Here is an 11,540-nt window from a genome sequence, read left to right as displayed (position 1 = left end):
ATAAGACAGATGGAATGAGATGAGACTAACTTAAGGCTGACATGTCTAACAAAATAATTTAATTGGTATTATAAAAAAAAAACCCACATCGGCATATTAAGGATAAAAATCCACGTCAAAGAAAATAAACCAAAACAAAAAATATATACTCATTCCTCAATTAATTTAAAAAATATATACTCAACTTTCCATTTCTTTTATTTCTCACTTTTTTAGCAACCGAACACACACACAAAAAAAAAAAAAAATTTTCATGAATACATATTTGCTTTGTTACATGAAACTTTTTGAATTTCCAACTTTTGTGTTGCAATGATGTCAATGTTGTTTGATTTGACACACATGGATAAAGATAATACTCCTTTCATTATTATTGGTTTAAGTTTACACCTTTATTATTGGACTTGTTGAATTTGGGTTAGGATGACATTAATTAACATCTCATTGCATTCGCACATCCCAACAGTAAAAGGGAATTTGTGTCCATAACAGGGCTTCTCTCAATGTGATACGATTTCCTTTGTGCATTAAAATTTAATGTTTTATGCTTGAATAGTATCATAGTGATATGTTTTCATGAATACATATTTGCTTTTTTACATCAAACTTTTTGCGCATCCACCTTTTGTGCTGCGATGATGTTAATGTTGTTTGATTTGCCACACATGGATAAGGATAATACTCATTTTATTATTGGACTCGTTGAATTTGGGTTAGGATAACATTTGCCGTTCTCATTTGGCACATTTAGCTTGTTTTATCAGTTTAGGATCTTAAGGGTTGGGAGTTTAGGGGTAGAAAATGATCATCTTATAAATTTATTGTAGTTGCCGCGTTTTTTGGCAGGACTTCAGGATGCAAGTCTGGGTACACAATATAAGTTACTAGTAGATGATAATTATGAACGGGGAACCTGTACATTCAAGTCTGTATTTTGGGCATTTCGTCCATGTATATTTGGGTTCAAGAAGTGTAGGCCTGTGATTAGCATTGATGCAACCCCACCTTTATGGAAAATATAAAGGAAAATTGATGATTGCAATGGCGACAGATGCTAATAATAAGATTTATCCACTAGCCTTCGCCGTTGTCGAGAGCGAGAGCACAGAGACTTGGGGTTGGTTCTTGGGTTGTATAAGAACGTATGTTACCGACTGGAGACACCTGTGTGTCATATCTAACAGACACCCTGGGATACAAGCTATCTTCAGAGACACTAATCAAGACTTTTCCCTATGGCCTCCCATGACAGAACATCGATACTGCCTTCATCATCTATGCAGTAACGTCAACAGTAGATGTAACAATGAAACTGTAAAGAATCTAGTATGGAGGGTAGCAAGTGCTACCCAGGAGCGAAAGTTCAATGCCAACTTCGATTTAATTAAGAATATCAACCAGAACGCACACCGATATCTGAAGGATGTGTCTAAAGAGAAATGGGCTCTAACTTTTGACGAGGGTTACCATTATGGGGCGATGACTACAAACGTCTTCGAGTGCTTCAATGGTGTTCTAAAGGGTGCTCGTAGCCTGCCCATTACAGCAATGGTGAAATACACATGGTTCAAACTTTATGCTTACTTTGATGATCGTTGCAATAAGAGCATAGCGCAGTTGAATTCGGGACAAAAATGGACTAAATATGCCTTGGATATCTTCATGAGAAATAAGGTGAAGGCGGAGTATCACAGGGTGACGAGATTGAGCGTGCAATAACAATCATATCAAGTAGATACATTGCATAATCCAGGGACTGCTGGACGTGGGGATCACACACATGGAGTTAATCTGCCACAAAGAACTTGCACATGTCAGAAATGGAAAATGTACAAGATACCATGTTCACATATTATTGCAGTTTGTATTAGGTATTGACATGATGCAGAGTAGTACATTGACCCATGCTATAGCGTGGACGCACTGTTTCGGAGCTATGCTCCCGTTTTTCCTGTGTTGAAAGATAGATTAGCATGGGCGAATCCTGAAGAAACTCGAAAAGTCCTCCCTAACCCTCGATTGATCCGAGAAAAAGGTTGACTTGTCTCAACACAAATTAGGAATGAGATGGACAAGGGTGGGAGACGGCCGAGAACCATACCGTGGAAGGAGGGGGGGAGGAAGGTGCAATGCGGGTTGTGTGACCAAGAGGGGCATAACCGAAGAACATGCCTTAAGCTGAACGAGATACCGACGAGTGGTGGTCTCGCGGAGTAGGTACGCTAAGTTTGAACCGTGGCATCTTTCTAAATGCAACTTGAAACAAAATGCATGATATCTGGTTGAAGTTATAACAGGGTATGCATCTTTTGTTTAGGTTTTTTGCTCTCTTTACGATCTTGTATTATTTTTTAATTATCATTAATCAGACTTACTCACCAGGTTTGCTGAAACGGGAGAAGCATTGGTGTCTTTTGTTGACAAAATGATTTTTGCTGGATCACTCAGTGTGGGTAAGATGGTATGATATCTTTTTGGACAGTTGTGTGGACTTGGTTTTGATTTCCAATTTCTAAAGAGGATTGTCACTTTATTTCATTTGCAATAACTCTTGATGTCTTAAGTATGTATAGATGTTCTTCAAAACAAATACCAATTAGTATTGGCTATATTTTGTTGTTACCATTAAAAAAAAGGAAAAAGGAAATAGATGGCATTAATTTGAATTCAGTGATTTCATACTTCATTTTCTCTACCTGAAGAAGATGTTAAATTATTCTAGAGGTAGTCCTGTTGCCAACAAGAGGTGTCTCATATTTAGATGACTTTCTAGAGATGAACTTAAATATCTTCCACACTGTTGTAAGTTCTTCCTTTCTTTATAGGATAGTATAATCTTGGAAAGGAAGCGTACTTGTGTTCTTGTGAAGAGCTGGATGTTGAATTAAAGGAGGAAGAGTCAAAGGAGCAGCTTGGGGAGGCAGTGCGAAATTGGGCTTCATTCAGGACAAACATTAAGTAGAACAGGTGAATGAAAAAGGCTAGAAATCTTTGTAACGTTGGATAGTTATACTAAACATAAGATTATGTAAGTGTACTCATTATATTCTCCATTTTATCTTGTGGTTATTGCAGTTAGAGGAATGATGTACCATAGAGAAGCCTTAAAATTACAAGCATTTATTGACATTGCTGCAGAGGAAGGTTTGTGATTGTAAATATGGCTCATAATATTCAAGTGTCTTTGTTTGAAATGCGATCATCAATGCATTATATCTTTAATAGAGTGATAGGCCATTCTGATGCCGTACTAGCTATGCTTGAGATTATTTTTGAACAATGGTTTGACTACAATCTTTTGCCACTTACTGATTATTCTCGTCCAGATATTCTTCATGGTTATGACATTGCTGGAAAAGGAAACCATAAATTCTCAGCTTAAGTAGATGCACTAGCAGACATGAAATTCACATACGTTATTTCTTGTCAATCATTTGGATCACAAAAAGCTTCTGGAGATCCCCATGCAGATGACATAATTGACTTGATGAAGAAGTACTCCTTTACCCAAAAAAGAAATGATTGCAGAAGTATTCAATCTATATATGTTATATATAAAATTAGAAGTCATATAACTCAGAATATGCATTTATTGCTTGAAGGTATCCATCTCTCCGTGTTGCTCATGTTGAGGACAAAGAAGAGATTGTTTCAGGAAAACCTCGAAAGGTTTACTCTTCATTGTTGGTTAAAGCTACCAATGGTTATGAACAGGTAATATTAGGCTTTGTACTTAAAATGCACGATTGAGATATAAAATATATCAATACAATGACTGAGATATAAAATCTATGGCCTTGAGCATATATCATTTCAGGAGGAGGTTATATCACTTTACTGGAGTATTTTTTTACTCCGACAAAAAATTAATAAAAAAATAAAATCACAGTTTGTTTCCATGCATAGATTCTTTAAGTTATCATGATCAAAATGAATGATGGGATATGGAAAATTTATGTCAACCATGAACATATCATAGCTGTTTTATTAACTTATGCATTTGGCGATACTATTAGGTTGATCCAACCACTGGTGAGACAGAGGATGATGGTGTTGAAGATAAATACCAGCTAGAGGACCTAGAGGTTGTAGCAGCTGATTATATGTTGAAAGTGGGGGTCTCCAATTTCAGAAATGCATGGGAAAGCATGGGTGATGACTGCAAATTGATAATGTTGTTTGCAAATATCATGCCAAGTTCAATCGATGGATTAAAGAATTTTTCTATAAATGACTTTTATATCTTTATTAATTTGAAGTTAGTTGTACCAACTTTGAAATTGTTTGTTGCAAATCTACAATTGTTAAAATGGTGGTCGCTTTGATTGTTTCAATATAAGCCATATTTTAGTTATGGAGGAAATTTTGTGCATGTTTCATGGGGTTTGGCAGTGTCCTGTGACTCTTGTCCATTTCCATGAAGTTCTAGCTTCATTCACCAAAATCAACTTATCAAACAAAAAAAATTGTTCACTAAAAAATCAAATCAATGTAAAGATTTTAAGCAGCAATAACCGAGAACTTTATATGTACGTCAAGGTGGTAGATTCCTGTTTATTTCCGAAACAATGTTTTCGTGCAAAAATGTTCAAAAATTGATGGTATTTGGCCAATTTGGCCGTGAGATGGTAGTAAAAAATAACTAATTCAATACTTATTGAAAGACATATATTAGTTAGTAGTTATTTTTACACAGATTTTGATATAGATGACGTGGTATCATTTGATACAAAATATTTTTTCTATTTTTGGAGGCCCAGAAAAGAAGAGACAGACTTAATTGAGCATGTAAAAAAAATTTAGTATAAGAACCTACTTTTTCTATCTAACACACACGTTTTTATAACACCTTATATAGATTATCTATTTTACATTACATTTCATTAAAATATCATTTTTTTTTTCATTGCTTTTCTTTCTTTACACACATTAACCACAATTCACTCTCTTCCTTCATCTTCGAGATACGTAAAGAAATAATAAAAAATTGAATGCAAAATTAATAGTTTCAGTATAAATTCACACGGTTAGCTTGACTAGTGTGAGTGATTTTAGGACTTAAATATGTAAAATTGAACACTTTTTCTATTTTGGATTGACGGATGCAAATGCTCTTAACTAGTGATAATTACTAAAAACATTTGGGACTAGGGAGAAGGAGTCCAAATCTTTTATACTACTATTCCTGCTCTTAACTGGTCCCTCTATTTTGGGAAGAGTCAATTTAGTTCGTGTTATTTTCAACTTACAATTAATTTGGTCCCTATCGTTAACTCACTGACAAAAAATGCCTATGTGGCAAACAACGTGCACTGTTAGCACAATTAAAGCTAATGTGACAACTAAATTAATTAAAAAGAAAAGAATTATTGACATTAAAAAATGCCACATTAGCAACTTTTTAATTAAAAAATATTAATTTGAAAAAATATTAAAGAACCCAAATTTTAGGAAAAAGAATAATGCCTGCTACAAAAAAGCTTACCATAGATATAGGATGACAAGATGTAGAGAAATAAGTTTCAAAGAACAAAATGTCCATTGTTCCTAATCTCCTACTTCTTTGCCAAGTTTGCCTTCTATTACATGTTCGAATACATATATATCCCTAAACTTGCCATTAAATTATGATATTCATTGTAATGAATATCACATTTGTGAACTCTTTGACCTTTACATCNTGATGTAGAACAGACAGCACATGCCTTCCTCGAGCAGCAGGGGCGCAGGAAGTCACAACGCAAGATCACAGGGGGGTACCAGTAGGGGCCATCGGGGTAACAGTGTCGGAATTGCATGAAATTTGGCAGGTTGAAGGGAAACGACGTTCTGATCCAGATTCATGACAAATGCCATGAACGTCGCCAAAATTTAGGCGAATTCCTTCATTAAGGCCCCGATAACAGTGTTTTTGCTATTTATAGTAAAATTTGTTTTTCCTTAATAACTTTTAGTTTAAAAGTCAGAATAAGGTCCCGTCTGTTTTGGGACGACCTTTAAGGTCAGTAGTTTATGATTCTGCACTTAACTCAATTTTGCCATTTTTGGTAAAATTCGGAAATTTTGTCACCTAATCGCTTAATTAGTGCGAATTAGGGTTTTAAACGTTTTTGCTTAGTATTTATATGTTTTGTAGCCGTCAGAGGCAAAATAGACTATTATCAATAAACACAGACTTTTGTCAAATTTTCTTCTGGTGGATTCCAGTTTTATCTCCTTGTGGATTCAGGGAAACCCCTCGTGGATTCGAGGTTTACTACCAGAAACTAATAGTTTAGTTTCTGTCCATCAAGAGAGCATCGTGTGTGCTTCTCTTCAGGCTTCCGCGACATCAAACGTTTGCCGCTGTTGTCCTCATTTTGTCATCTTCCTCTTTGTTTGCCTGTACCGAAGCAGATAGCAAAGTCAAGAATTTTGATATTTGGTTGAGTGGTGAAAATATAAATGAATTATCCTGTATACCCTAAGTGATTTACCTATTCATTGTCATGATTTGTTGTTGAACATCTGAGGTGACAATAGTTCGGTGTCTTGGTTTCTCAATATCAACCCGCTACAATGATCCACTAAAATTCAGAACCATTTAATCACCGATAATTCAAGTGAGAATAAAAAAAGAGGAAAAAACCTGACCTGTTTTGACAGTCTGATTAGATTACTTATTAGTCCGTGCATTCTTTCCTCCACACACTGAAGGTTTAGTTGCATTGCATAAGAAAACATGTAACTTGTAAGCTTTGATAAAGAAAAAGGACCAAATAGCTAGCATCTCACCGGTGACAAGCATCGCTCCACATCGGTGCTTATACACTTCAAACCACTTTTGGCCACTGCCAGACAGACAAACACAAACATGCACCATATATCAAGGTCTATTATTTTTGTTGACATGCACAAAGTGAATGGAAGTACAATTAGAACACTTTTATAAAGAGGTATCAACTAATGTGCCTAACTGATCTCAGCCAGCCTTTTTTTGGAGAGGAGCTTTCTGCAAAATTAGCCTTTCTTCTTCTTCTTGCACAACTCTTCGAGATGCTTCTGAAGCTCGACTGTCCTCCTTGGGCCCAGAAAATAGCTGTTCTTCCTCTTCCTATTTAAGAGCAGAATGACAGAGAGTTTTGAGCTTGTCTACTTTACGTGTCAATTGTTTAACTTAATTAGCTTATACTTTGCAATAGGCAGAACTAAAATGGGAGAATAACATACCCTAAGATTAACTCCACTGACATCAGTGACATCATTTAGTTGTTCAATGCTTTGATCTGAAAAGGCCCCAGATACTTTTTGCTTTTTACTGTAGGATATCAGATAAATTTTACATAAAGAAAGAGTTTGACACAATGTTAATGTGGAAATGAACAAAATCACATTGAAACCATTGATAATCATCCTCAAGTTGTAGTACAACAGAAAAAGTTATACACCTTGGCAGAGATGGTGATGAACCATGTGCTTCGAGTGGTTTCCTCTGGCCAATAGAAGGCTTTTTGCAGCACAAAGTAAATCGGAGAGAAAGCAAGTCCATTTTAAAATTATAATCATACCTGCATAAGAAAATGAGCAGCACTAAATTAAGGAGATAGCACACAGCAGCAAAGAAAAATATTGCAGAGAGAGGATTAAAATAGAAAGGTTCCAGTATAGCCTGAGAAATTTGTCATCTGAAAACTGTAAATGCTGTAATGGCACTTTGTTTTCATACAAAATGAACATGATTTTCTCTAAAGTGAGAAATCTATACGGAAAGATGTAACATGGCAATATATTATGTTCTTCATGAAATAACATGTTATGAGGGTCATGTGAAAATTAAAGCCCTCCAAGGTGTGTTTAAGGAAGTCAAATTTCAAGTTAGAAAAATTCATGAAAACGTAATTGTTACAAGGCGTGATGTCGATGACACTAATTAGAAAATATGAGATTGTCCAAGCTACAAACACAGTTGATCAAATACAGATTTTTCCCAAGTAAAGGCATTATTGGATACTCACAGTTCCTTAAATATAGGAACTTCCACATGGCTGAGTTCAAGGCAAAGGAATCTTCCTCCCCGTTTTAGTACCCTGATAAACAAAGTCATATAAGCCAACAAGCCAGATAAATATCAGAGCAATAAACTTCTTTAAAAGCAAAAAAAAGGTATGACATACTTTCTTCAGTACTGCATTGTAGTTTATTACCTAATAATCATCAAGTCTGAGACAAAATGGGTGGCAAACCCCTCAATACTTTCCTCCCATCAACATGTTTCATCAATCACTTGATCCTTGGGCCAACTTGGATTCATGGCCACAGCAGCAAAAGAGGACACAACAACAACTCGCTTAACTTTTGCTTCAAGACATGCTTTCAGTACGTTAAGTGTGCCCTTTACAGCAGGCTCAATCACTTCTACCTTCAAAAAATATATATGAAAAAGGTGTGAAAAGGAAAAAAAAATCTATGCATTATTTATTTACTACCTTAGGAAGGCAATATAATTATGTTATTGGCAATAAAATTATATTAGTAAGGGCATCTTAGTAGATTTGTACTAATTGATGCAAAACTATTTATTAATGGGGAAAAAGAAATCATAGATAGGTATTCTTGCAAATACATGAGTGACCCTTTTGGACAAGTGCTCTTATATTGCAGCCCCCATTTGCACCAGTTTTTGCTTCCAAATCTTTAAATACACCAAAAAAAAAAAAAAAAAGAGACAAAAAGATTAAAACACAAACAAATATTGTGTAGCTAGGTGGGTTTTGTGATATATGGGCAAAACTGAGGTACAAACTCCTTAGTTACAATAAAATTCTTGCATTGACCAATACAACAAAATTAATATTAACTTTCTCAAGAAGAATGAAAATAAATGCAGTTAGACTATAATTGGAGAAGCTAATGTAGAACACCTAGGAACTGTAACTATGTTTCAGCAACAACAAAAAAAGAAGGATCTGTAACTATGTTTTGATTGATAATATACTAAAAACAAAGCACAAACGTAGATGGAGTTAGAACCTATAATCAACGAGGCTTTTGAGCAGATATCAATATATGCCATTAAGGAAAATTAAGCAATTAGAACTACCAAAGCAGCATTGATTCTCGACCATTCTTGAATCATCCCCGTTTTCTTCTCCTCACTGGTTCCTTGACTGGTCTCACCTTGCCTGAAAAAAACACAAGCAAATACTAATATGCAAATCATTTAATTATAAAGAGATATATATGTAGTCGGTATTGAATCGAACTATAGTACCATGTCCAGTCCCACAGTCAGGAGGATGTGTCCGTGTCCGTTGCGGCCTTTGCGGTCGACCCTCAATGTGTGAAGCCTCTGGTGGGGGGGTGGGTATCTGTGTCTAGATGAACTCAGTATGCACAAACTCAGGGGGGACAGCACCAGGGGTGGGTAGCCGAGGAGTGGGCATGAATCTCATCTCATCTCTACCATGTACATCTGTGGGGGCAGTGCCGGTAGTCAGTGGGGGAGACGTACAGGTGGTGGGCAACGGGGATGTAGTAGGGGATGTGGGTGGGCACGTATGGGATGGACCCGCATCATCGTGCCATGGAGCCCATGTCATAACCAGCGTCCAAGCACATGTCATCTGCTGTCTGACTTGCTTCCTCCATGGTGTGGTCATGCACGGGTCTGTGACGCCGACTAGATGTGGGACGCTGAGTAGATGTGGGACGCCGACTAGATGTGGGCATGGGTGTGTGACGCTGACTAGATGTGGGACGCCGACTAGATGTGGGCACAGGTGTGGGAGGATGAGTGGATGTGGGACGCTGACTAGATTGACGGCCTCCACGCCCTTCACGTCCACTTGCTTGTCGACCACACCCTACAGCCGGTTCACTTGTGTTGCCCACATTGCGTGCATCGTCCAAGGTCAACCGACCAATCTCTTCAACAGATTGCAAGGCCTTAATACAGTCGGTGTAGATCTCAAACCCTGGTTCGCACTTCGCCATAATCTTCAATTGTGATTCAACCTGTCAGAAATATACAAGAGTAGTGTTAGTAGGCTGATCTAAACTATGTGAAGCAAGGTACATTTATAACAAAACAGTCTCTTCGTAAACTTACCAAAGTGTCCCAGTACGAGGTCTCTTTTGTTATATGGCGAATAGTACGGGGACGAAACCACACCATATACTCGTCATTGTAGCTCATCTCCCCATGAAAGGGCGCTGCATTGGCAATTGTGGTGTGCGCAGCCCATTCAGCAATATGCGTGGCATGTTCTTGGGCCCAGTCTTTTTGGTGCTTGCCCTGGAGAGTTATCTTGTGAAGGTCAATTGAAGTATCGACATCTGGTGGTATGCCTTGCTTCATCCCAAACTGTCGGAGAACACGTTCAGGGTGATGCCCTTCAACCACCCAAAAATGGACGAGTGGCACGATAGACCTCCATATGTGTTGGCCTGCCTTACAATATGCGGGAAGGGAACGCAAATAATTTTTGTATGGCTCCCACACAATCTGCAATAATCCAACCGATGCAAACAACTATATTAATAATATAATTAGAAAAAATGTGTAACGAATGTGAACAATACATGTAACATGAGCATTCTGAAATTAAAAAAAATGCTTATTCATTCCAAGAGCAAATTATTCATGCCAAAGCAAAATTGTAAGGCACGATACCTGATTTGGCCGTAGTGAAGCAAGCGACACACGATAGGCGCGTAGGACGTGCATTCCATGTTCGGTTGTTATCTTAGCCCCTTTCCATCTAGCAAACAATAGAGACATAAATCAAGGGAATCAAACAAGTATTTAAGTAAATTTAAGATAATGAAATAAGCAAAGCTCATCAAAGCCATTGACAAAGAGTTGAAACTTGAAAGTGGAGGTAGATAATGTTGTCATTTAAGTCATCCATTTTTTTTTTAAATGAACAAGTTTTGGCCCCAAGGAAGAGGAACAGCAGTGAAAAGTCCCCAACCGATTATGCTACTCCCTTGGGGTTGTTATTAAGTCATCCATGTAGTTTCAAAAGAGTGAGTATTCAAGGTTGTCATTAAAACATCAAAGAATTTCCTATAGTTATCCCAAAAATTAAAGCTAACCCAATATTAGTAAAAGTGCATGTGCAAAAACAGAATGAGCACCGTAGTTGAACTCAAAACCCACCCTCTCAACTAGACTATTCTATACCATGGTTGAAATATATATTTGTGTTTTTAAATTTGAATTTTGACATTGATCAAGAGTGACAAAATATATTTAAAACAAAACCTTAGGCACTGCCAATCACTGCTATGTTTCCTTTATTGTGCTGCATGTTTTTCCACAGAATTAAGTCTTCAAAAATAACTCTAATGCCCACAAACAATTATATTAAGCCTAGTTACACAACCTCAACAAACAAGATATGAAGAACATATATCCCAAGTCAAAATTTTGGCAAATAACATGGTTCAACACACCTCATTAAAAAGACCTCCTGCCTAAACTCTCTCTACATATCTGAATTTACATGCTCAGACTTGAGGACTATAATAGCTACTTCCACACCAAAAAATTATATTAA

General features: G+C 36.8%; 1 protein-coding gene across 3 annotated transcripts; it reads left to right on the top strand.

The window, feature by feature from the left end:
* Positions 1-849: 849 nt before the first annotated feature.
* Positions 850-4,345, top strand: LOC112004925 (uncharacterized). Of its 3 annotated transcripts, none has more exons than XR_010626517.1 (6): positions 850-2,298; positions 2,383-2,461; positions 2,826-2,967; positions 3,076-3,495; positions 3,603-3,714; positions 4,017-4,345. XR_010626517.1 is itself a non-coding variant. In XM_065767209.1 (6 exons), exons 4-6 carry the CDS (start codon positions 3,401-3,403, stop codon positions 4,323-4,325), a joined length of 516 nt encoding a protein of 171 aa, XP_065623281.1. In that variant the 5' UTR covers positions 850-2,298; positions 2,383-2,461; positions 2,826-2,967; positions 3,327-3,400; the 3' UTR covers positions 4,326-4,345. The 3 variants fall into 3 exon arrangements, 1 of the variants encoding a protein (XP_065623281.1); XR_010626516.1 differs by having other exon boundaries at positions 2,826-3,144; positions 3,327-3,495; XM_065767209.1 differs by having other exon boundaries at positions 3,327-3,495.
* Positions 4,346-11,540: the final 7,195 nt, after the last annotated feature.

Source organism: Quercus suber, unplaced genomic scaffold (assembly GCF_002906115.3).
Source record: "Quercus suber isolate HL8 unplaced genomic scaffold, Cork oak 2.0 scaffold_785, whole genome shotgun sequence".
NCBI classification, from domain to species: domain Eukaryota; kingdom Viridiplantae; phylum Streptophyta; class Magnoliopsida; order Fagales; family Fagaceae; genus Quercus; species Quercus suber.
Note: the sequence above shows the minus strand (reverse complement) of the source record. Positions and strands in the feature narration are given on the sequence as shown.